This window comes from Hemiscyllium ocellatum, chromosome 14 (assembly GCF_020745735.1).
Source record: "Hemiscyllium ocellatum isolate sHemOce1 chromosome 14, sHemOce1.pat.X.cur, whole genome shotgun sequence".
NCBI classification, from domain to species: Eukaryota; Metazoa; Chordata; class Chondrichthyes; order Orectolobiformes; family Hemiscylliidae; genus Hemiscyllium; species Hemiscyllium ocellatum.
In genome coordinates, this window is record NC_083414.1 from 67,129,782 (window position 1) to 67,157,541 (window position 27,760).

The window sequence follows — 27,760 nt, forward strand, 5'->3', positions numbered from 1 at the left end:
AGCCGGTGACAAGCGGTGTCCCGCAGGGTTCAGTGTTGGGGCCACAGCTGTTCTCATTATATATTAATGATCTGGATGAAGGGACTGGGGGCATTCTAGCGAAGTTTGCCGATGATACGAAGTTAGGTGGACAGGCAGGTAGTACTGAGGAAGTGGGGAGGCTACAGAAGGATCTAGACAGTTTGGGAGAGTGGTCCAGCAAATGGCTGATGGAATTCAACGTGAGCAAATGCGAGGTCTTACACTTTGGCAAAAAGAATAAAAGCATAGACTACTTTCTAAACGGTGAGAAAATTTGTAAAGCCAAAGTACAAAGGGATCTGAGAGTGCTAGTCGAGGATTCTCTAAAGGTAAACATGCAGGTTGAGTCCATGATTAAGAAAGCGAATGCAATGTTGTCACTTATCTCAAGAGGGTTGGAATATAAAAGCAGAGATGTGCTACTGGGACTTTATAAAGCTCTGGTTAGGCCCCATTTGGAGTTCTGTGTCCAGTTTTGGGCCCCACACCTCAGGAGAGACATACTGGCACTGGAACATGTCCAGCGGAGATTCACACAGATGATCCCTGGAATGGTTGGTCTAACATACGAGGAACGGCTGAGGATCCTGGGATTGTATTCGTTGGAGTTTAGAAGATTGAGGGGAGACTTAATAGAAAATTACAAGATAATACATGGCTTGGAAAGGGTGGACGCTAGGAATTTTTTTCCATTAGGCAAGGAGACTAGGACCCATGGACACAGCCTTCAAATTAGAGGGGGTCAATTCAGAACAGATATGTGGAGACATTTCTTCAACCAGAGAGTGGTGGGCCTGTGGAATTCATTGCCGCGGAGTGCAGTGGAGGCTGGGACGCTAAATGTCTTCAAGGCAGAGGTTGATAGATTCTTGATGTCACAAGGAATTAAAGGCTACGGGGAGAATGCGGGTAAGTGGAGTTGAAATGCCCATCAGCCATGATTGAATGGCGGAGTGGACTCGATGGGCCGAATGGCCTTACTTCCACTCCTATGTCTTATGGTTTTATGGTCTTAAATCAATGCCAGGTGGTCTGTTAGGTTTCAGTCTTTTGTTTTGTCTTTAAAGTGGTTTCAGACAACTAGATTCAACCATGTCAGAGGACAATTAAGAGTGAACTATATTCATTTGGGTCTGGGAGTCACATGCAGCCTGGAGTGGATAAGAACAACAGATTTCCTCGGTCCAAGGGTCATCAGTGAACTTGAATTCTTATGACAATCAACTATGGTTTCATGGTCATCTTTGACTTTTAATTGCAGACTTTTTAAACATTTAAATTCTACCAACTACTGGATTGAATTTGAACCCAGCTTCCCAGTGTATTTCTTGAGTGTTTGAATATTTTCCCCCTAAGTACCATCGTCCAACTTCCTTGGTATTGACTCCAATTGAACAATACCACAATTTACGAAATATCATCCTTGCTTTCAAATTCCTCAATGGCTTTGCATTTTGCTATCTCTATTCTCTCGAGTTCCAAAGAATAAGAGATAATCTAATTGAAAACGACAAAATATTTAAAAGGATAGTCAGGGTGGATGCAAGTAAGGTGGTTTTCCTATTCTTAGCACCAAGATGAAATTCTTTTTTACTGAGAGAGTTGTGAATTGTGGAATTCTTTACCCCAATGGGCTGTGGAAGTTCAGTCCTTGAGAATGTTTAAAGTAGAGATTCATAGATTTCTGATTACCAATGGTGTAAAATTTATGGGTATAGTGTGGATAAAAGGCATTAAAGTGCTTGATCAGCCGTGACTATATTAAATGTTGGGAGAATGCTAAATAGGCTGAACAACCTGCCACCCAGGTAAATAGTGCTTGCCACCCAGGTAAATAGTGCTGTGAAGAAGGCATATGGCGTACCGGCTTTTATTGGTAGAGGAATTGAGTTCCGGAGTCCTGAGGTCATGTTGCAGTTGTATAAGACTCTGGTGTGGCCGCATCTGGAGTATTGTGTGCAGTTTTGGTTGCCATCCTATAGGAAGGATGTGGAGGCACTGGAACAGGTGCAGAGGAGGTTTACCAGGATGTTGCCTGGTGTGGTAGGAAGATCGTATGAGGAAAGGCTGAGGCACTTGGGACTGTTTTCATTGGAGAAAAGAAGGTTTAGGGGTGGCTTGATAGAGGTGTACAAGATGATTAGGGGTTTAGATAGGGTTGACCATAAGAACCTTTTTCCACGTAATGGAGTCAGCTATTACGAGGGGGCATAGCTTTAAATTAAGAGGTGGTAGGTATAGGACAGATGTTAGGGGTAGATGCTTTACTCAGCGAATCGTGAGTTCATGGAATGCCCTGCCAGTAGCAGTGGTGGACTCTCCCTCTTTGGGCATTGGATAGGCATATGGAGGATAGTGGGCTAGTGTAGGTTAGGTGGGCTTGGATCAGCACAACATTGAGGGCCAAAGGACCTGTACTGCGCTGTATTTTTCTAAAAAATAACCTGCTCCTGTTCAGATATTCTATCAGCTCCCTTCAGACTGCAACTATTCAACTATATTTGAGCTCAATTACAGATCATAATTGTTTCACCATTGGCAAATATGCCCTCAACTGCAGAGACTTTCATTTCTGGAATTCCTGTATAAACCTGCTCTCTATCCTCCTTTAAGATTTTTCTTAAAACCTTATTAACCTAATGACTCCTTACGTAGCTCCATGTCAAGGTTGTTTGATAATGTTTTTGTGAAGTATATTACTTTCCCACACTTGAAAATATTAGAATTCTTTACTGTCAATCTTTTCTTCTGGCCTCACCCTAAAAGCTTAGCATCACCCATCATTACTTATTTATTCATTCCATATTGTCTATGACTCTTCATATCTAGTTGTTTCTCACATTGTGCAATTTCACATTTCAAATGTGTTTCTTAATCTTAAAAAAAATCTTGTTTTTCTTTGAACAGGGAGAGAGAGGCCCTCCACGTGAGAAACTGAAACTTCTACCTGACCTAATAGAGCCCTGGTTTATTTTCTCCGTGATCTGGAGTATAGGTTGCACTGGTGATGCTGCAAGTTATGCTGCTTTCAGTGACTGGATGAGACAGAAGATGGCAAAGGAAAAGGTACATTTGTTTAATTGAATTGACATATTGAGGTTATGAACCCTTGGAAAGTCAATAAGTTCTATTTCACTCCTTTCAACTCATCAATGTTCTGTTTTCAAGGGTGGCACGGTGGCTCAGTGGTTAGCACTGCTGCCTCACAGCACTGGGGACCAGGTTCGATTTCAGCCTCGGGTGACTGTCTATGTGGAGTTTGCACATTCTCCCCATGTCTGCGTGGGTTTCTTCTGGGTGCTCCAGTTTCCTCCCACAATCCAAAGTTGTGCAGGTCAGGTGAATTGGCCGTGCTAAATTGCCCATGATGTTAGATGTGTTAGTCAGGGGTGAATATAGGATGGGGAAATGAGTCTGGATGGGTTACTCTTTTGAGGGTTGGTGTGGACTTGCTGGGCCAAAAGGCCTGTTTCCATACTGTAGGAAATCTAATCAATGTAGTTTAATATTTTACTTTTCTCCTTACCATCAAGATGCATTCATGTATGACTAAAGACTCTGAAAACAGTACTTCATTAGATCTCCTGCAGTTCATTAACCTTTAAATTCCTCTTGAGACCTAATAAAAGTGTAATTAAGTTTGTTTTCAATGCACTTTAGAACAACACATCAAGAGCATCAAATGTGTAGAAACAGCACTAGCCATGTTAATGGAAAATTGGGAATTATAGAAGATGCTAGTCACTAGAGTATTTATACCTTTGAGTGAAACCAATTTTCCTCAACTGAGTCCTAAATAGTCTCCCCTGTATCCTCCCTGCATCTCGTCTGTCTGGATTGTTCAAATTTTATACATTTCAATTAGATCAATCTCACCCTGCTGAACTGTATTGAACACAGACCCAGTCAAACCAATATCTCCTCATAGGATAATCCTGCTATCACTGCTATCAATCTAGTGAATCTCCATTATATTCCAGCTGTGGCAGGTAGATTGTATCTTAGGTAGGGAGATCAAAACTGCATGCAAAACTCCAAATGTGGTCTCACCAAAGCCATGTATAACTAATAAAACGTTACCTATTTGTGAACTCAAATCCTCTTGCAATGAAGACTAATATGCTATTTGTCTTTTTAATTGCTTGTTATATCTGCCTCATACATTCATAGACTGTTGTACAAGAACACCCAGAAGTCTTTGTACAACCATGTGTGCCAATATATTATCATTTAAATAATGCTCTCCCATTCTGTTTTTCACACTGAAGTATATAACTTCATATTTAGTCACATTGTAATGTATTGCCATGTGTTTTCCAACTCACTCAAATTCTCTAAACAACCTTGAAGCCTCCTTGCACCTTGTGCACAACGTCTTCATCAGCAACTTGGAAATGTTGCATTTGGTTCCCTCATCCAGGTCATTTATATATAAAATATGAATAGCTGGGTCCTAAGTACTGATCCTTATGGTACCCCATTGCCTGCCACTGAGAAAAGACCTACTTATTCCCACTTTCTGCATCCTGTCAACCAATTATCAATCCATGCCAATATTTCTTACCTTCTGTACCATGTTTTTAAATTTTGCCCACTAACCTTTAATGAACCCTTTCAAGTTTCATAACATCCTTCCTACAGCAGGGAGACTAAAAGAGTGCACAGTACTCTAAAAGTGCCCTAACCAATGTCCTGTACAGCTGCAACATGACCTCCAACTCCTATACTCAATGCAAGCATACCAAACACCTTTTTCACTTATCTATCCATCTGCAATTCCACTTTCAAGGAACTATGAACTTGCACTCCAAGATGTCTTTGTTCAACAACACTCACATGGCCTTACCATTAAGTGTATAAGTCTGGCCCTGATTTGTCTTTCCAAACTGCAGCAGTGTGAACAATAGTGTGAACACTGACCATCTGTCTGCTTTACTCACCCAGATTAAACTAAAGTTAAGGAAAATTGAACAAGATCGGTCACTACGTTTTGTAATTTTGTAAAATTGTGTTGCATAATTTAAAATGTTTAAATTAATAATCTATAACCACGTTGTATGTTACTAGATTGCGCTTCCTTTCCCTGAAGATGGGCTGGTATATGATTACCAGTTGGATGATGCTGGTTTCAGTAGCACCAGTCATGAAGATGAGGATGTTGAGAGAGAAGTAAGTAAATTGCTGGGACTGTGGTATCAGGAAATTCAATGCTTGAACTGATCTCCTTGGATAACTTAAGAATATATTTCTTTGAATTATTTTATTAAATCTGTTACTAGGTGAATTGAAATGGATGTGCATAAAAATACCATAAAAATTCAAAGAACGTGTCACATATTAGTGCATATTTTTATTAAAAATAATTTGGTTTGATGGCAGCAAGCAACATGCTCCCACATTACCAATTTGCTGTACAGAAACCTGTGAACTCATTCACAGACTCCAGATAAGATAGATTTAAATATTTTCAGGTTTTTGTTCTTCTGTGTATAATGCACCTGCTATGACATGGCACATCATGTCACTTTTTGCTGTTCATTACATATAAACAGCATCAGCCACATAATCAAGCAACTGCCAATTTGAAAGTTATAACAACCACAATATATAGTATGCAATTGTTTTGACAAGGAATTCAAATGTTATTAGTGTGGACAAGATTGTGGAATTCTGGACACTGACAGATTAATCGAATTACTTCCTTCTGCTTCTAATTCATAGGTTTGCATGATCTTAGGACATATTGTTAACATCAGTTAGGTAATCTGCTTCTTTCTCTAGTTCACAACAACAGATTCAAGTTAGCACAAAACTCTTGATGGTGGAGTATGTGCAGCACCAAAAGATTTGCCGAACTAGACAAAAAAAATGGCTTTGGAAGGAAGATAGTCCCATTGCCAATGGTGGACACTGCAGGCTCAAAAAATTCTACCAATCATATTTTAATATACTCCCCATTTTCGAAGTGGCCATTCTAAGTGAATTTTTTTGTTGAATATTTTGTTTCTGGTACTTAATTCACCTGATTTATACAAGCAGAAAACTGAGCACATCAAAAGGACAAGAAGCTATACAAAGAAAAAACAAATGACTACTTTCACTAAACACTCATATGTCATTTCTACCTTACCTTTTTTACTGTAAGTTTTCTTCCGAGAGTGCTGACTGTTATTAAAGTGACTTTCAAATGCTGTAGGCAAACCTTAGTCCCTTGCCACAGGGAATGAAAACTGAGGGTACCAAGATTTACATCACTGAATGACATGGTATAGATTCTCTCCTACCCCCTCAGTTATGGAAATAGCAGGGAAACATTTAAGCAAAAGAAAAGACACTAAAGAGACCTGTCTTCTCTATTTTAATCTTTTAATATGAATTCTTATTAAGCTATGTAAACACTTGTAGATATTTTGTATAAAATAAAAAACAGCAAATCCTGGAAATCGGAAACAAAAGCTGAAATTGCTGAAGAAACTAGGCAAGACTGGCAGCATCTGTGGAGAGAAAGCAGAATCAGTGTTTCGCTTCCAGTAACCCATCGTCAGAAGTTCTGATGAAATTCACTGGACCCAAAATATCGACTCTGCTTTCTCTCCACAGATGCTGTCAGACCTGCTGAGTTTCTCCACTAATTTAGATTTTTTGGGTCTATTTTACCAGCTGGATGCCAATGTACTATAGGTAATTTGCTTTGTTATGAGTTACTGACAACGATATACATTCTGGTCTGTCTGTGGAAATTTGGTACTTAATGCGCTTATACTGCCTAATTATACTGGTTTATATTACAGATCCAATGGGTCAGCTGGATAGCATCTGCTCCAGAAGTAGAAATTACACCAGATACTAATTATTCTGACATCATCATTCCAACGCAGGACACCATACGCATGTCATATTTGTTGTCAATGCTTCTAATCAGTAAGAAACCAGTAAGTTGTTCCATGCAGGTTATTTGAAGAAACATGGCAGCAAATTTGGGCACACAAAATACCTACATATGTATTGTGACACTGATAATCTGTATGCACAAGGGATGATATTGTCCAACATGCTGGAAAAAGCTCGTCCACTCATCTTCAAAACTGCCTTTGGATATTTTATATTCACAAGTTTTTTTTTTATTCACAGGATGTGGGCAGAGGCAAATGGGATTAGTTTAGTTTGGGAAGTTTGGTCAGCATGGACAAGTTGGATCAAAGAGTCTGTTCTCAGGCTGTATGACTCTATGACCCTCTAACATTGCTGGTGCTTGGAGGTGGACAGAGTGAATGGTTGAAAGTGTCACATGCCTTGTCGTAGATGGTGTCAAGTAACCCACAGGATGATGTGAGATGGCAATTCATCATTAGAAATGCCACTGAGTTTCTCGGCAAAATTAGAACTACTTCTTGCAAGAGGTAGTCATTGTTGGCACTTCTATGGCACAAACAGTGCTTTTAATTTATCAGCCAAAATCTGATTGCTCTCTAGATCTTGCTACATTTGGGTATGAACTGTTTCAGTATCAAAGGAGTCACAATCGATAGAGTCATAGAGATGTACAGAATGGAAACAGACCCTTCAGTCCAACTTCTCCTTGCTGACCAGATATCTCAACCTAATCTAGTCCCATTCGCTAGCACTTGGCCCATATCCCTGCAAACCCTTCCTATTCATATATCCATCCATATGCCTTTTAAATGTTGCAATTGTACCAGCCCCCACCATTTCCTCTGGCAGCTCATTCCATACAAGCACTACCTTCTGCGTGTAAAAGTTGCCTCTTAGGTCCTTTTTATATCTTATCCCTCTCACCCTAAACCTATGCCCACTAGTTCTGGACTCCACCTCCCCAGGGAAAAGACTTTGTCTATTTACCCTGTCCATGTCCCTTGTGATTTTAAATACCTCTATAAGGTCACCCTTCAGCCTCTGACACTCTAGCGAAATCAGCCCCAGCATTGTACAATCATCAGTAAAAGCTTGCACTTTTGACTGTATGGAAAGAATGTCATGTTTCTTGCAATGGTAGATGGTTAGATCTAGGACACTGCTCTGCATAATTCCAGCAGAGATATCCTTGGAATGATTAATGTACTAACAACAATAAATGGAATATTCCCTTGGATAAGTGATGCATCATTCCCAAAATGTAGAAAAAAGAATTCACTGACAAACGAATGGATTAGAACTCTTTAGAAAACATAAACTGATCGCAGGGATTTACTGATGTAAAGTTTGGTCTGGAGCACAGTTATGATGTTTAGCTGTACCCTGCTCTGTTTTGTATTAAGATATCTATTAATATAGAAATAGTGAGTTAATGGGAATTACCCAGAATTTTTGAAAAACAATGGATCACAGGGATATAGATGACTACCAGCATTGACAGGAGAGGGCCTATTCTAAACATCTAACTCCAATAGTAACCATTGCCAATCCAGGGAACCATATATGAAACCGGTTTGAACACTAACAATTGGAACCATAGAATCCTTATAGTGTGGAAGCAGGCCATTCAGCCCACACTGACTCTCCAAACAGTATCCCACTCAGATCCACCCCCATAACCCTGCATTTACCATGGCAAATCCATGTAGCCTGCACATCTTTGGACCATGGGAGGATACCAGAGTACTCAGGGAAAACCCACACTGACACAGGGTGAATGTGCAACTCCATACAGTCACCCAAGACTGGAAGTGAATTTTTATTCCTGGTGCTATGAGGCAGCAGTGCCTTATAGCCACTGTATTGCTCTGTAAATGACATCAAGTAGTTGTGAATTCACAAAATTAGTCATGAGGTCAGCTTTTTTAAAAAAAGATATTTATTCAGATCTTAGTATGTTGCTGGTTACTGTGATGCTTTTTTAAAAAGATGAAGCTGAGAAACTGTTCTTACGGTCTGAGTTCCTATCTTGTTAAATGCATTAAGTATTCCTATGTTAACATCACACGAAGTAATTTCTGGCATATATTATCAGTATTCATAATCAACAGACTTGAATACTGTGCTATTTTCTCTTGCTGATAAGGTGTTATGTATTGGACCAACTGGAACTGGAAAGACTCTTACCATCTCCGACAAGCTCCTTAAAAAGATGCATCCCGATTACATCTCTCATTTTCTGATATTTTCAGCTCGTACATCTGCTAATCAAACACAGGACTTCATTGACAGTAAACTTGACAAGAGGTGAGTTAGTAGCTAAGCAACTGTCAGTACTGTAGAACTGGGAGAGGTCAGCAGTTTCTGATCACCCAGTAATTGATCAAATAAGTGGCAGTTTCTAAAATCTCAAACAATAGATCTTCTAATAGTTTCCATATCATCATCTTGAGCATACCTATAACGAATGCATTATTTTTAATTGTTTTATAAGTGTTTTAATGTTGAATTACATATCAGTGTAAACCTAACACATGGAACTATTATCTTTCCTTCAAATAAATGTGATTTATTTTTCTTCTTGTCTCCCAACCATATGAAGCATATTCTTGATTATAAGAAGGTGCAGAAGTGATCAATTAGTGTAATCTCAAGTATGAGGGACACAATATTGGCCATGAATTCTGTCTCGTGCAATTAGAGTCAGATGACTTAAGATTGGCAAACTACAAAATACATTTTTATGTTGCAGCTGCCAGGGTTGGTGAAGTCAGTGAAGTGTTTCTCTGGTGGTACTAAAATGTATTGGCTGGCAGTATCTTAATGCAATCAGTTCGATGTTACTTGGCCAGATAATCTCAGTCAACCTATACAATGAAGACCTTGAAACCATTAGAAAATCACTGGCTGTCCCAGAACAAATAAGTCTAATGTAAATTACTGACAATTACTGGTTAACCCATCTCTATTTGAGCAGTGTGAACTTAATTACAGTTAACCTTAGTGATAGAGTAGGAAGTCTACAAAATAAGACTAATAATCCAATTCTAGGCATTAATTGTAAATTTAAGAGATGTCAAGATAGGCCAGCTGACTAGAATGTGCAGCTTGTCATATGTCGGAAGTCTTGGACACTGACATCTGTCCTAGATTACCACATGTGCAGTAAGTGCTCCCAGCTAAGAAGCTGGCGCTCCAGGTTTCTGAGTTTGAGCAGCGGTTGGAGACACTGTGGTGCACTATGAGGATGAGAGTTACATGGATAGCATGTTTAGAAAGGTGATCAAGGGACTAGAAGAAAGGAGGGGATAGGTGATCACTGGGGAGTACAGAAAGAACAGGCAGGTAGTGCAGGAGTCCCCTGGAGTCACATTCACTAACCGGTTTTAAATTTTGGAAGCTGATGACGGTGGTGGTGCCTTGGAGGAATGCAGTCAGACCTAAACTTCTGGCACCACACGCAGATTGACTATACACGGAGGGAAGAAGAAGAAGAAATGGAGAGCAATAATGTAAGGGGATTCTTTAGTGAGGTGAACAGTCAGATATTTCTGGGGCCGAAGACATGACTCCAGAATGGTGCGTTGCCTCCCTAATGCTAGGGTCAGGGATGTGATTCAGAAGCTGCAAGTCATCCTGAAAGTGGAGGGTGATGAGTTAGAGGTCGTAGTACATGTTGATACCAGTGAAATGGGCAAAGTGAGTAATGAGGTCTTACATCAAAAATTCAGGGAGCTAGACAATAGATGAAAAAGAAGGACCTCAATGGTTGTAATCTCTGGATTACTCACAGTGCCACATGCTAGTGAATTTAGAAATAGGAAAATAGGACAAGTGAATTCATGGCTCAAGAGTTGGAACAAGAGGGTGTGTTTTAGCTTCCTGGATTACTGGGACAATTTTTGGGGAATGTGGGACATGTACACATGGAGTGATCTGCGCCTGTACCATATTGGGGCAAAGAGCCTTGTAAATAGGTTTGCTGGAGCTATTGGGAGAAGTTATCAATATGTAGGAGACCCGAAAAGGAACTGCACCGTGCTGGATCTGGTTCTGGGGGAAAAAGTTAGACAAATGTTTGATGTGGTAGTGGAGGAACACTTATGCGATAGCAACCACAACACAGTGTGGTATGATAGTCACAGGTGAGGTGCCGGAAGACTGGAGGTTGGCAAGCGTGGTGCCAGTGTTTGAAAAGGATGGTAAGGACAAGCCAGGGAACTATAGACCAGTGAGCCTGACGTCGGTGGTGGGCAAGTTGTTGGAGGGAATCCTGAGGGACAAGATGTACAAGTATTTGGAAAGGCAAGGACAGATTAGGGATAGTCAACATGGCTTTAGGGGTGGGAAATCATGTCTCACAAACTTGATTGAATTTTTTGAAGAAGTAACAAAGAGGATTGATGAGGGAAGAGCGGTAGATGTGATCTATATGGACTTCAGTAAGGCATTCGACAAGGTTCCCCATGGGAGACTAGTTAGCAAGGTTAGATCTCACAGGATAGAGGGAGAACTGGCCATTTGGATGCAGAACTGGCTCAAAGGTAGAAGACAGAGTGTGGTGATGGAGTGTTGATTTTCAGAATGGAGGCCTGTGATCAGTGGAGTGCCACAAGGATTGGTGCTGGGTTCTCAACTTTACATCATTTATATAAATGATTTGGATGCGTGCATAAGAGGTACAGTTAGTACGTTTGCAGATGACACCAAAATTGGAGGTGTAGTGGACAGCCAAGAAGGTTACCTCAGATTACAACATGATCTTGATCATATGGGCCAATGGGCTGAGAAGTGGCAGATGGAGTTTCATGCAGATAAATGTGGGGTGCTGCATTTTAGGAAAGCAAACGTTAGCAGGACATATACACTTAATGGTAAGGTCCTAGGGAGTGTTCCTGAACAAAGAGACCTTGCAGGTTCATAGCTCCTTGAAAGTGGAGTGGCAGGTAGATAGGATAATGAAGAAGGCATTTGGCATGCTTTCCTGTATTTGCCAGAGTATTGAGTGCAGAAATTGGGATGTCATGTTGCGGCTGTACAGGACACTGGTGAGGCCACTGTTGGAATATTGCGTGCAATTCTGGTCTCCTTCCTGTCAGAAAGATGTTGTGAAACTTGAAAGGGTTCAGAAAAGATTTACAAAGATGTTACCAGGGTTGGAGGATTTGAGCTACAGGGAGAGGCTGAACAGGCTGGGGCTGTTTTCCTGGAGTGTCAGAGGCTGGGGGGTGACCTGATAGAGGTTTACAAAATTATGAGGGGCATGGATAGGATAAATAGACAAAGTCTTTTCCCTGGGGTCGGGGAGTCCAGAACTAGAGGCCATAGGTTTAGGGTGAGAGGGGAAAGATATAAAAAAGACCTAAGGGGCAACCTTTTCACATAGAGGGTGGTACGTGTATGGAATAAGCTGCCAGAGGAAGCGGTGAAGGCTGGTACAATTACAACATTTAAGAGGCATTTGGATGGGTATATGAATAGGAAGGGTTTGGAGGGATATGGGCCGAGTGCTGGCAGGTGGGATTAGATTGGGTTGGGATATCTGGTTGTCATGGATGGCTTGTTACAATGCTGTACATCTCTATGACTCTAAGATTGGATTGTTTTCTCTGGAGCAGAGAAAATAGAAGGCAGGCATGATTGAGATTCTTAAGATTATAAGGGGTATGGACAGGGTGAATAGGGAGCAGCTGTTCCCCTGTTGAGGATTCAGTCACAAGGAGGCATAGTTTTAGGGTAAGGGTCATGAGATTCAGAGAGGACTTGGGGAAAACAACTTCTCCACTCAGCAGGTGTTGGGAATATGGAATGTACTGCCTGGGAAGGTAATGAAAGCTGGAAATCTTACAACCTTTAAAAAATATTTGGATGAGGACTTCAAATATCACAATATAAGGGGATGGAACAAGTGTAGGAAATTGGGATTAGTGCATTTTTAGTGGTAGTTATGTCGGTGCAGACTCAATGGGTTGAACAACTTTTTCTGTACTGAATTAATCTATTCATGTGAGTCCACTTGATATTGAGCCTCAGATTTCATGTAGGTCAGACTGGTAAGCTGTGGGTACCTATTGGATGGTTGAGTTCACTGGTGAAGAGGATTTGAATTTGGGCTACTACATCTTTGGCAATAGTCCTCAGTTTGATCTTGAATGAGATGGTAAGCTAGAGGAAGGAAGTGACCAAGGGATGGTTGTTCAGTTGTGTTGATTTTTAAAACTCACCTGTCTAAAAGAGCCACCACGGTCTTCTAACGTCTGTTGGTCAGGCTGTATCTAGACCTTGCTTTCCAGAACACTGCCCAATTTATAAAAGGGTCCTCAAATAGGCATACAATGTAAGGTGTTGTATTTCAGTTAGGCAAACCAGGACAGGACTTACACAGTTAATGGTAGGGCCTTGGGAAGTGTTGTTGAACAGAGGGATCTAGGTGTCCAGGTTCAAAGTTCCTTGAAAGTGGCTCACATGTAGGCATGTAGTGAAGAAGTCATTTGGCATGCTTGTCTTCACCGGTCAGAGCATTGAGTATCAGAGTTGGAACATCACGTTGCAGCTGTACAAGACTTTAATGAGGCCACTTTTGGACTACTGCATACAATTCTGGTCGCTCTGCTATAGGAAGGATGTTGCTAAACTTGGAAGGGTACAGATAAAATTTACAAGGATGTTGCCAGGACTGGAGAGTTTGAAATATCAGAATAGGCTGGGCATTCTTTCCCTGGAGTATTGGAGACTGAGGAGTGACCTTATAGAAGTTTATAAAATCATGAGGGGGGTGAGGTCTTCCTCCAAGGATAGGGAAGTCCAAACGTAGAGGCTTAGATTTAATGTGAGAAGGGAAAGATTTAAAAAGGACCTGACAGACAACCTTTTCACACAGGAGGTGGTGTGTGGTAAGCTGCTAGAAGAAATGGTATAGGTGGGTAAAATTACAACATTTAAAAGATATTTGGAAAGGTTTGGAGGGATATGGATTAAATGCAGGCAAATGGAACAGCTTAAGTTTGGGATACCTGGTCGGCATGGGCATGTTGGACCGAACAATCTATTTCCATTCTGAATTACTCTATGACTCTATGCCTAATATCTTCTTTAGCCAGGAACTATTTTGATGCCACTACATTAAGCCAGACTATGCACTTCCAGAGCAGAATGTGTGTACGTGTCCGTATCCAACTGATGGTACTACTTGACAAGACAAGTTCCCAGGATTAAAGATGGTTTGATAGATTAAATGGTTTGTTTTATTTAGTTGGTTCCTTAATGTGATGGTTAGTCACTGAGGCATATTCACACAAGACTGCAGATCTTCTTTAACAACAAGAGAAGTTCTAAAAAGCACCTTTGACCTGTGGGTCTTTAAAGAAAACTCTTCACAAAACTAACCAGCACCCACTCCAAAAGTTATGTGTCTAATGTACTTTTCATCACACCACTTTGTTAAACAATATTGCATTGATACCATGTCTGTAAAAGGGTTCAGCATCAGTAAATTTCAGGCCCATCCTTTCTCTAATATGAGGCAAATATTGGCTGAGTTCTAACGCTAACCAGATTGATGGTAGTGCAAAACAGGTGATAATAAATTGGGGTCCTATCTCTTTTTCTTTGACTTTAGGATAGTTTCACAATATGGTTTTGTTTTAACCTGTTCTGAAGTATTTCTTTTCTCAAATCATTGTAAATGATTTCTGTTATCAGACGCAAAGGCATATATGGGCCACCACTTGGAAAGTATTTTATATTCTTCATTGATGATCTGAATATGCCAGCCCTCGAGACATATGGAGCACAGCCTCCTATTGAAATTTTGCGACAATGGATGGATCATCGTGGCTGGTATGACAGGAAAATGATAGGTATGTCTGTGCTTTTTAAGATTTGGTTCTTAAAGGTATTTGTTGTCCATCTATTCTATACCATGTAAAATATCACTGACCAAGATTTTTCACATCCTCACTTGTAATCATAGAATCATACAGTACTGAAGAGGCCTTCAGCCCATCATGTCTGTATCAACAAACAACTATTCTAACTTTGCTCTATGCCTACTTTCCAGCACTGGGCCCATTGCTTTGAATATTATGACATTTTAAATGTTCATCTAAGTAGTTTTCAAAGGTACTGAGGGTTTTTTTTGCCTCAGCCACACTCACGGGCAGTGCATTCCAGATTCCTACTATCTTTGGATAAAACATTTGCCTCAAATCTCCTCTAATCCTCCTGCCATTCACCTTAAAATGATGCCTCTTTGTTATTGATCCATGCTTCTCAATCAGGTCCGATCTCAACCTTCTCTGCTCTGAAGAAAACAACTCAAGTTTATTCAGCCTCTCTTCATATCTAAACTGCTCCATCTCAGGGAGCATCACAGCGATTGTCTTCTGCACTCCCTCCAATGCAGTCACATGCTTCCTATGCATTGTACTGCACATAGTACTCTGCTATGGCCAAACCAAAGTTTTGTACAGCTCCAACATAACTTCCCTATTGTAATAATCTATGTAATGACTGATAAGGCCAGGTGTCCGTATGCCTTTTTAACAATCCTATTAACCTGTCCTGATACATTCAGGAATTTGTCAACAAGCACCCAAAGATCCTTTTGTTCCTCTGAGCTCCCTAGTGTATTTATCAAGTACTCCCTAGCCTTGTTACTTATTCCAAAGTGCACCACCTCACACCTATCTGGGTTAAATTTCATCTGCCATTGATCTGCCCACCTGACTAATCCATCTATACCATTCTGTAACCTAAAATGTTCTTCCTCACAGTCAACCACCCAGCCAATCTTTGTATCTTTCACAAATGTACTTATTATCTCCCACACATTTTCTCCTTTATTGTTTATAAATATCACAAACAATAGGAGACCCAGCACTGATCAGTACCCCACTGGATACTGGTTTCCAGTCAACAAACAGCTCTGTCTCCCACCATTTAAGTATTTTTTGATCCACCTTGTCAAGTTATCCTGAATCCCATGAGCTTTTATATATTTTTATCAGTCTCCCATGTGGCTTTGCTGAAATCCATATAAATTGCATCAACAGCACTAGCCTGATCTACACAGCCTTTTCACAGCAATGAGATGTGTGAATTGAATCAGTGAATGGGAGGTTGGCTTTCATGATAGTCTGGGCTGTGCACACTTCTGTAGCTTCTTCTGATCCTGGGCAGAGCAGTTGCAGTACCAGGCCATTATGCATGCAGAAAGTCTGTTTTCTATGATGTATCTGTAAAAGTTCAGAAGTCATATGACACCAAGTTACAGTCCCAACAGGCTTATTTGAATCACAAGCTTTCAGAGTGCTGATCCTTTATCAACTGAAGTAGAGGGAAGCACACAGGTAAAGAATTTGTAGGTGGTGAGATCAAAAGATCGTACAAATGGTGTGAGTGGAGTGTCAACATGCTGAATAAGATGTCTTTATGGGTGATCAAAAGTGTCAGAAGGTGTGAGTAAATGTCAGTAAGAGTTGGCGAGGTTCCTTATGGACATGTCAAATTTCCTGAGCTGCCTGAGGATGATGTGACATTGTTGTACCTCCTTGATCATCTCAACCTCTGCTTTGTTGGTGTGGACAGGTGTATGTTCTGCTCCTTTTTTTCTGAAGTCAATGATCAAGGCTTTAGTTTTGCCGACATTGAGAGAGAGTTTGTTATCATTGCACCATATCACCAAGCTCTCTGTCTCCTTTCTGTACTCTGATTCATCATTGTTTGATATACATCTTACTATAGTGATATTGTCAGCAAACCTGGCATTCGTCTAGAATTTGGCAACATAGTTGTGGGTATATAGGTAGTACAATCGGGGCTGAGAATGCATCTTTGGGGGTGGCTTCAGTGCTCAGTATTGTCCTGGAGGAGATGCGTTGCCTATCTTCACTGATTGTGATCAGTTGGTCAGGAAGCTGAGGATCCAGTTGCAGAGGCTGAGGCTGAGACCTAAGTCTCAGAGTTTTGAGATCAGTCTGGAGGGGATAATGGGGGCAGAGCAAAACCATCGTAGTGTACAAAATCCCATGCAAGGACTGCATAGGACAAACAGTAAGACAGCTAACGATCTGCATCCATGAACACTAACTAGCCACGAAACGACACGACCAGCTATCCTTAGTAGCTATACACTCAGATGACAAGCAACATGAGTTCGACTGGGACAACACTTCTGTTTTAGGACAAGCTAAACAGAGAACAGCCAAGGAATTTCTAGAGGCTTGGCACTCATCCACAGATTCTATCAACAAACATATTGATCTGGACCCAATACACCGGCCACTGCAGCGGACAGCTGGAACGGACAACCGGAAGCAGCAGTGACAAACCACTATAAATGCCGGAGGAAACAACACAGAAGCACTTCACAGGAGGCTCCCAAGCACTGAGGATGTCACCTAGACAGAGGACGAAACGTCTGCAACACAAATTCCCAGCTTGGCAAACAGAATCACGACAATGAGCACCCGAGCTACAAATCTTCTCACAAACTTTGAATAATAAGAGCGAAAAGTAGCAGAAAATGGGAGGGCTAAACTGACTGCAACCCATATAATGTGATACTGGGCCTAGAAATAGATGAAAAAGAGTGACTGTGCAAAAAGTAATCCGTGTCATATCAGGACTGGGTGTGGGAGTGGGTAAAAAACATGGAAAGATATATCAGGTTCAAAAGTTATTGAACTTAATGTTGAGTCCTAGAGACTGTAGGATCCCCAAGTGGAAAAAGAGATGTTGTTCTTCAAGCTTGCACTGAGGCTTACCGAAACATTACAGCAGGCCTGTGACAGAAATATTGGGCCAGGGAATATGGTTATCTGTTGAAGTGACCGTCATCTGGAAGCTCAGACAGAACATAAGTGTTCTCCAAAGTGGTCATCCAGTCTTCACTTCATCTCTCCACTGTACAGGAGACCACATTATGCATAGCAAATAAAATAGAAACAAACACATAAACTGCTGGAAAAGCTCAGCAGATCTGGCAGCATTTGGTGGGCGACGCAGTGGCACAGTGGTTAGCACTGCTGACTCACAGCGCCAGAGACCCGTGTTCCATTCCTGTCTCAGGCGACTGACTGTGTGGAGTTTGCACATTCTTCCCGTGTCTGCGTGAGTTTCCTCCGGGTGCTCCAGTTTCCTCCCACAGTCCAAAAATGTGCAGGTTAGGTGAATTGACCATGCTAAATTGCCCGTAGTGTTAGGGGCAGGGGTAAATGTAGGGGAATTGGTCTGGGTGGGTTGCGCTTTGGCAGGTCGGTGTGGGCTTGTTGGGCCGAAGGGCCTGTTTCCACACTGTAAGTAATCTAATCTAATCATCTGTGAAGAGAAATCAGAGCTAACTTTTCGGATTCAGTAACCCTTCGTCAGAACTGAAGGTAGTTAGGAAAATGTCACTTTTTTATGCAGAGAGTAGGGTAGTGGTGGAGGGAAAAGGAGTAATCGATAGGTGATTGTGGATAGAGGCCAAGAAGAGAAAAGGACAGTTGGATAGGAGTGGATAACAATCTGGCTAAGACTTTGAATAACTATTAATAGGGACTGTTAGTGGCTAACAATGGGTTCTGAGTCATAGCATACTGTGTGACAACAAGGCCTGGTGTGTGGACTTCTGGACTCAATATTGAGTTCAATAACTTTAGAACTGAATTCTCCTATGTCCTAGCTCCCACCACCACACACCAGGCCTTGTTATCACATAGTCTGCTATGACACATAATGCATTGTTAGTCACTAACAGTCCCCATTAATAGCTATTCACCCTCCTAGCTAGATTATTATCCACTGCTTTGTCTATCCAACTGTTCTTCTCTCTCTCTTTGGGCTCTAGCTCCAACCATCTTACCCCCTCCCTCTCATGGTCTCTTCTGCATAAAAAGAAAATCCTCCTAGCCAGTTACAGTTCTGGGGAAGGGTCACTGAACACAAAACATAACTCTGATTTCTTTTCACAGATACTGCCAGACCTGCTGAGCTTTTTCAGCAATTTCTGTGTTTGTTTCAGATATACAGCATCTGCAGTTTTTTTGTCATTTTTATTTAGCAAATACAGTAGACTAGATTGAATGAAGTACAGATAAATTACTGTTTCGCCTGGCAAGTGTGTTTGGTACCTTGGATGGTGAGTAGAGAGGAGGTAAATGAGCAAGTGTGAAGTACTCTTTCAACACCCTAACAATGTCCTCCAGCTGCACACAGATTGCCCCTTGGTCCCTACTGTTGCCCTGATTAGCCTCTTCCCCTTGATATACCTAGCCCTATCCACCAGTATTTTCTGCAAATTAAAGTTGAGATGTGATAAATTGTATACTGAGTGCGTGGAGGAGGAAATGTTGGCACAATGTCTGTACACAACATTCAGGAATTAGATTCTTGAGAATATTGCTGACAAAGGCAACATGATGTCAAAGCTTTTTGTCTTGCATTCACCAGGGCAGACACAAGAATGCCAAATTTTAAAGGGAACAAGATTTCCCCATACATAAGAAACTGATGCAGGTTAATTGACAAGTTAACTTTGATTGGATGAAGTGATGATCCATTGAGAATGCATCCGGGAACCAAACCTTCCCCCGGGTTTTTGTTTAGTTCTAAAAATGCATAATGGCTGGGCATGTTCATGTGTCCTGCAGAGGACTTATCCCTGAAAATGGAAGATATTTCATTCCTATCAAGAAAAGGTGAGCCACTCTGCTGATATTCTTAACATATTTGGGATTTTTCAGTAATCGCTGTCCAAATTAAAGAAGTAAAAATGTTATCAAATAGTAGTTTTGCAAACTTTAAATCAGTATGAATTCATTTAGATATGATTTTGGATCCTTTTTTTATGCTGTGCACATTATCTCTTGTTGCAGGAGCCTTCAGGCAGCTATGGGATATCAACTTTGTTTGTGCCATGGGGCCACCAGGTGGTGGAAGAAACCCAATCACTGCTCGATACACGCGACATTTCAATTATCTATCCTTTATTGAAATGGACGACACAAGCAAACTGAAGATATTTTCTACGATCTTGGATAGTTGGCTGAGTGAGTTCCTTGGATACAAATGATTTCACTTTCACCATTGTCACATATATACTAACAAAAAGGGGATTGATTAGGTCAGTCGTCTGAATGGCTAGTATGTGATGCTAACAGCATGGGTTCAGTTCCTGCACCGGCTGAGGTATCCATGAAAGATTCTCCTTTCACCTCTCCCCTTGCCTGAGGTGTGATAACCTTCAGGTTAAACCACCACCAGTCATCTGTCTCATGAGAGAGCAGACCTATGGTCTGGTAGCACCACAGTGACTTTACTAATAGAACATTTAATCTAATTTTTGGCATTCAGGAATAGTGGTGGGAGGGCAAACATATGAGAGATTGGAAATATAATTAAATTTATCGTACTATAATAGGTCATTCATTCTATTGTGGCTTTGCCGGCTCCCTGTAAGGGATATCTTCCACTAGCGTGCTTTTTCAGCAAGGGGATCCAGTACAGGTGAATAAATTATTAAAATCAGATTTGCAAAGCAATTAGAAATGCTACCAAGTGATTGACATTTATTTTTAGGATATCAGATTCAAAAATATTGGGCTTATATTAAACTATGGTCAGTCTGCAGTTAGGATATTGATATAGTCCTGGTCTTTGTGTCATAAAAAGAACTTAAGAAATGCTGAAAAAGGTATGAAAAATAGCAAGAGTTGCACAAGAGCTAATAGATCACAGCCAGTGGAAAAAATTGAACAGTTTGGGTTATGAATGTTTTAATTAGGGTTGTTGGTCCAAGAATCTTTCCATCTGTGTGTGAATTTAATGCTGGACGTTGTAAATGCAAGATAATTATTAATAATTCTAATAGTAAAATAAGGGTAAATTTCTTGACTTGGTGGTTAGAATGTGTAACTTAATTCCAAAGATAGCAATTCAGGCAAGTAGCTCAAATGCCTTCAAACTGAAATTAAACAAATATAGGGGAGAAAAGGAAGTGGAAAATATACTGAGAGACTGAAATGAGGTAGATGGAATGTGAGGATACCAAAACAAAGAAGACAAAGAACTATGGATGCTGGAAATCTGAAGCAAAAACATAAATTGCTGAACAAACTCATGTCTGGTGGCATCTGTGGAGAGAAAGCAGAGTCGACAATTTGAGTTCAGACACCTTCATCCCACGTGGGTAAAAATGCCAACATTGACCAATTGAACTGAATGTAATTCTAGCTCAGAAAGCAAAAAGACACAGAGCACTCTGTGTCACAATGGAGTTTGACCTTGTCCTTTCATCTGTTAGAGCTTGGGTTGAAGCCAGCCAGATTTTTTCTCTCTTCCAGCTGTTAAAACTTCTAAGTAAAGTTAGTTCATGCCATTTGTACCTAGTTCTTTAAGAATGGGTATGCACACCACATTACTGCTAATTTGGCAAAATATGGCACTGCACAATAATTAGGCTGGCTAAATGGACATACAAAATTGAAATTAAGTCTTATTAAGGATTAAAAGTTCTTCACTCTATATGCATCCTCAGACTAATCTAGGAATTACCAATGGTGACACTGGGTTTAAAGTGTTATAGACAACGCTAGACCACTCAAGACATTCATAAGCAGGCAGCCCAGAACGTAACTTTGCAATTTGTTTCGGTAAGTGCATCGTGAAAATTAAGCAGAGTAAGTTTAGCTAGGTTGACTATCAGGTTTTAAAATAGACAAAAAATTATTCACACAATTATGGAATGAAACATAAAGAACAGAATATAGAATACCCACAGAACTCAGACTATACCAAACTAGATTTAATTATGCTGTTCTGAGTATACACAACAGTCCCAATAAACAAACCCCTTAAACACAGAGCAAAAAGTGAAACAAAGACTCACAGGTCGAAGTTAGAAGGGCAGAAGGACAGAATGTCTAGCAGCCTGTTTCCACACAGCCCATTGCTGAACTGACTCTACCAAGACTTCAGCTTCTAGGACTGACCACTCATTTATGAAGGTCACTCTAAAACATACGTTTTGGCCTAAATTCTCATCTGTCTACATATAAACAAAAAGACCTTCTAATACTCTTTTATCTGTGACAAACCCAGCTAATTCAGAGCCCGGAGTGTTTTACGACCCCTCTGAAAAAAAACAAGGACACAAAGGAACAGCTTTTAGAAAAAGGACCAGCTTTGTGACAAAAGTGACAAAATATTCCATCCCCAGTACTGGCATCCCTTGTTTTGATTGTCAGCAATATATGTGGAAATGGGATATTTTTCGAAAGGAGGGATTTCTGTGCTTTGTCAGATTTTAGCAGGCAGTGATCTATAGTAGACCTTGAGTCTGTATTTGATGTGGAAATAGTAAAGAGTAGTTTCACATCACTCTAATTTCTCAGCTTACCGAGTATCGTGATCTCAGATGCATTTAAAATGTAGGCTGTTTTGCATTCCAGTCAAAAGTAAAAAAAATGGCAGGCCCATCAAGGTCTAAACATTAGCAGCTGCATGATTTCTCAACACCAGAGGAAGTGACTGCTCCAGAGGATTTTCAGAAGTTTTCAAGATTTGATTGGTACTCGTGCAACACAACAGACGAGACAGAAATGCTGGATTTCTCCACCAGCATCACAACCTGGAATTCCTGGTTTGGAAGTCCCTGTCACTTACTCTTCTGGCAGCCATCATTTTGCTTGTGAGGGAGACAGTGGTTTCCAGCCTTGCTAATGTTTAAGCAATTTTCAGTATAAATTTAAATTTTGGTGTGGAGTTTTATTAAAATCTAGCTGATTTGTTTTTCACAGATAATGCTGAAGAGGTGAAACTTACGAATGAACCACTCGTTGCTGCAACAATCAAAGTATACTCCACCATAACATCACAGCTACTCCCAACTCCTGCCAAGTCACACTACACTTTCAATCTGCGTGATCTATCAAAGGTTTTCCAGGGTATACTCATGGCTGAATCTAATAATACTCAGGTATGTTTGAGTTATGGCTCCACCTAAAGATCAAATGTATTTTGCCTGGTGCACTTGATTTAAAATAGTATCCCAAAACCTGCAGAAACAAATGTCACTTACAAAATACCCTCCAAGAACTGTAGCAAACACTACGTTGGACACTCAGGCAGAAAACTAGCCACCAGGATACACAAACACCAACTAGCCACCAAAGACATGACCCACTATCACTACTATCCTTATAAACAGACAAAGAAGGGCACCACTTCTACTGGGACAACACATCCATCCTAGGGCAGGCTAAACAGAGACATTCCTAGAGGCCTGGCATTCAAACAGGAACTCCATCAATAAACACATTGATTTGGTGCCCATTTACCAACCTCTGAGAAAAATAATCAGAAATGGTATCACCCACCTTAGCAGACCAAGACACACAAATAGCAAGCGGAACAGAACACCAGCGTTTCACCAGAGGCTCACTGATGATGTTACCTAGCATGCTGACAAAATTTCTGAAAACTAACTTTCCAGCTCAGTGAGCAAACCTACAACCTGAACCTCAACCTGAGCTACAAATCTTCTCAAAAATCATGAGGTGATATTGACATATCTTCTTCAACTGCTGCAATACATTTAAAACAACTGATGCCTTGCTAAGTAATTTCAAATTACAGTTCAGATTAAGACTCGTGTGGAATTGGAGACATCTGGAAGCCAATTTGGATAGTTAAGCAGGTTATCATATCTAGAGGATATTTGTGAACACAGTTGGGTATTTACAACAATCCAATTGCTAAGCCATTACATTCACAGATAACTGTTTTATTTCCAAACTCTAATACATTTCCTTTGTTTGGTCATATTATGTACATTTCTAAGTGCATTGTTATGACTTCAACATTTTCCTGTCTGCTGATGTTGAGCTAATTGGTCTGTGGTACCCTGTTGTTTCAACCTTCCCTTCTTGGGAAACAAGAATTAGAGTGTTAGAACAATGTTACATTTGCTTAATTCTAACCCACTGAGACTGTTCTAGAATCTAGGGAATTTTGGAAAATCATAACCAGTACCTCCACAAATTCTGTACTTACTTAGAATAGAATTTACCATAGAATACTTAGTGTTGAAATGGGCTACTTGGCTCAGTAAATCCACACCAACCCTCCAATGAGTATCCCACCCAGACCCATCCTGCTATCCTATCACCCTGTATTTCTCAAGGCTAATGCACTGAACCTACACATCCCTGCACATGATGGGCAATTTAGAACAGCCAATCCACCTAACTTGCACATCTTTGGACTATGGGAGGAAGCCGGAGCACTCAGCAGAAACCCACGCAGACACGGGGAGAATGTGCAAACTCCATTCAGACAATCACCCAAGGCTTTTGGAACCATAGGATGTAGCCCATCAGTTGCTGATCCACCTGATTATTGTTAAGAATGGATGCAAAGGTCTACTCCAATTAATTAAATTCAAGTAGTGGACAATTTACGTATCCAGTGCTCTATCATACACCATTTGCACATTGCTCGCTTGATCCATTCATCACACACAAATTAGCAAATATTGCTGATGGAGGCAAAGATAATAAGGCTGGAGTCTTCATTCATAGATTAGCCAAAATAATGTCCCTGACTAGAATTTTAACTGCTTTAGGCAGCAGTATCTAATCCAAAAGGATTTTGTGTTGTCCACTATCACAGAAACCCTGATAGCACTCATGATACATTCCTTTCTGTGGCAGTTTATTTGAATGACAATATAGACTAGAGCAGATGTATAAAGTGCAAGTGCAATGAAGCTCATACTCCCACTAATACTGTTCTTGAACAAACAGTTGAGATTTTAGAAACAGTACTTCATGTTTCACACAACACAAATCATTCCCTACCTTCAGACTAATTATGTTGAAACCTGCATCCTTCTTAAACATGGCCTCTGATACTAGAGGGAGTATCACTCGGCAAGGGAGTTGCTTGAACAAAGAGTTCCTGGATGCTTACCTGGGTTAATGCCAAATCGCCAATACATGGTTGGCAGATGGGGGTCGGTGGTGGAAATAATGCCTGATATAAGTAAAAGCCATTTAGAAATTCATCCTATCAATGACAACAACTTGGCAGGAGCCTGAAATGTCCCCATCTTAACATGGTGTTTGCCAGTGTTATTTATGTGAAATAATATTTTCCTTAACGTCTGTGATCAAATTAGGCCAGCACTTAACAGTGGGCTTGTCATCAGGAGATAGATGGAGCTATTATGATTGGAGTTCATAAAATGCTTTGATACCTCATGACTGAGTGAACCCCTAAACTGAAGTTTTTAAATCTGTATCTTACATGTGCAGAACACATTACATAAGCTATCTCCATTTACCAATGAACATAGTACATGAAATACACAAAATGAAAAAGCTCTCATTAACTTTCCTCATGAAATCATAAATTCCTTGCAGCTTACTGTGTGCTTGGGACATTTGCCCTGTGATTTGTACTGTCTTCTTATTTGTTTATTTTTTGTTTTAGACAAAAGTTCTGTTGCTAAGACTGTGGTACCATGAGAGCTGTCGAGTATTCAAAGACCGGCTGGTGAATGACACTGACCGCAACTGGTTTGAATATCTGATGCACAGCATGCTGTTAGAATTGGGCACAAAGTTTGAAGAAGTTGCTCCACAACAGCCTGTTCTTTATGGAGATTTTATGGCAATTGGATCAGATACTAGGATCTACCAATTTATTGACAATATGGAGAAGGTAAATTTGTGCTCTGCGCTGAAAGTATTGTTGTAGTTAATGTTTCATTGTCAGTTGTACAACACAAATGAAGTTTACCTAGGAATAAGAGTGCAGTGCAGGCAAATACGACATGTGCCATAAGATTAGGACTGCTATTTGGCCACATCAGGAATATTAGTCTCAAGTTCCAATTTTGTCAGTTCCTATTGTGGTGATTTCCTGACAAAGCAACCTCAGAACAGTTGTCTTTTAGATTGGCCTATTCAGGCATAGTTCTGATAATATCATTCAAAAACTGAACCTTCCAGTGAGGAACAGAGCCCAACAAAACATGATCCCAAGCCTAGTTGTGTTGCATGAACTGATCTCAGCAAGTTACGCTGAGAAAAAACCAACGCTTCATCTAGGAAGGAACAAGAGGAATCCTGAATTCTTAAATCTATCCAGTCAGTTCTACTAAAAAGTGTTCCAGTGGAGAATGTTGGGTAAGATTGCGATTGAATATTTAGAGAGTCAATTATCTTGTCATCTCTCACAGTCTGGACCCACAAATGTACTTGATCTGCTGGAATAGGTGCTGACATCACTGAAGCACTCAAAGACATTAATTCTACATAGATGAGTGCTGATTATCAGACACAATGCTCCCAGTTCAATCATGTCCTCACCTAAACTTGCACATGCACTAAAGATAGCTGAACAGCAGGCATGAGAAGTGGTAGATTTAGTTAAAATATAAAATATCAGATTGTATTAATGATACTAAAAGTAATTATCTCAGAAGAAAGTATCTGCTACAAACATTTTTTTCAGATCAAAATATATAGCCCTGATATTTGTTTCTTACCTGCACTGAGGAAAACAACACATCCAAAGTATGTGGTGCCGGACCAAAGCCTCCTTAAATATGCGCATTTCAGTTACCATGAGGGACCAACCCCTGCCAGAGATTTAGGCCCAGTGGGAATAACTGCTGCAGCAGACATTCTGGCTGTTGTCCAAAACAGCATCTAAAATGTCTCCAGACCTGAGGACCCAATGAGCCTCTGAAGATAAAAACACCAGTTACCTTTATAGACCTAGTTGGCTTTGACATCTTCAGTCTGATATTTGATCATCTGTGGAATTACACAACAGCATCTTTGGATCTTCCCAGTAGAAAATGAGCCATAAGTTGCAGTTGGGTCCAACTCACATCATTTCAAGATTGTTAGAGTACTTGCATGAGTCATAGATCCAGGTGTTGAGCCCCTCTACCTAATTTGAAAATTCTTTGACAGTATGAAGAAGGGCCACTAATCTGACATTATATGCCTTTGTCTCTTTCTCTCTAAGCACATGGGAACTGGACATTCTTAAGCAGCATAAGAAATGAATCTTTGAAGTTATATTTTCTATTGATATTGATTAAGTTTTGTTTGCAGAACCACCATTCCCGTGCCTCCACACCCCTTAAATATTACATGGACACCGAAAAGACCTGCCTACCTCAGGCAGTTTAATTAGCAGATCATGCTGCAGTGTTGATATATTCAACTGCTTCAGAGCAATGTAAGCAATTATGCAGACATTAGCCACATGAAGACATACTTTTTGGCAATTCTGTAATTGCTATATCTAATTCACAAACTAAAGAAGACACAGTTTAATCAAATTTCCTCTTTCTCCTTGCAGTTGGTGCAAGTTATTGATGAGTACATGGATGACTTCAATCAGACAAGCACTACCAAGCTGAAGGTTGTTCTCTTCATGGATGCCATCCAACATATCTGTAGAATCAGCAGGATTCTTCGGCAGCCATTAGGCAATGCTCTGCTACTGGGAGTTGGGGGTAGTGGCAGACAGTCCCTAACAAAATTAGCATCACATATGTAAGTTGGAATAAGTTATATCTATCCACCAGCAATAAACTATATTTTTAATGTAATTTCTGTGAACAGGCAAGTGTTTGCTGGGCCCCTTGCTGAGCTATTTGTATCATCAATAACCACAGGTGAGATGCCAGAAGTCTGGAGGTTGGTTAACATGGTGCCACTATTTAAAAAAGGTGGTAAGGAAAAGCAAGGGAACTATAGACCAGTGAGCCTGACATGGGTGATGGGCAAGTTGTTGGAGAGAATCCTGAGGGATAGGATGTACATGTATTTGGAAAGGCAAGGACTGAGTGAGTAGGGATAGT

The 27,760-nt window shown here is 40.5% G+C and overlaps 1 protein-coding gene across 1 annotated transcript in view; it reads left to right on the plus strand.

Annotated features, from left to right (window-relative positions):
- The window catches only part of dnah1 (dynein, axonemal, heavy chain 1), a 437,548-nt gene that overhangs the window by 235,133 nt on the left and 174,655 nt on the right, over positions 1-27,760 (plus strand). Inside the window, exons 39-47 of the mRNA XM_060835044.1 lie at positions 2,929-3,087; positions 5,089-5,190; positions 6,813-6,953; positions 9,041-9,201; positions 14,596-14,753; positions 19,752-19,925; positions 22,674-22,852; positions 25,369-25,599; positions 27,256-27,452. Coding sequence (XP_060691027.1) covers positions 2,929-3,087; positions 5,089-5,190; positions 6,813-6,953; positions 9,041-9,201; positions 14,596-14,753; positions 19,752-19,925; positions 22,674-22,852; positions 25,369-25,599; positions 27,256-27,452 — 1,502 coding nt within the window. The remainder of the gene's footprint in view (positions 1-2,928; positions 3,088-5,088; positions 5,191-6,812; positions 6,954-9,040; positions 9,202-14,595; positions 14,754-19,751; positions 19,926-22,673; positions 22,853-25,368; positions 25,600-27,255; positions 27,453-27,760) is intronic.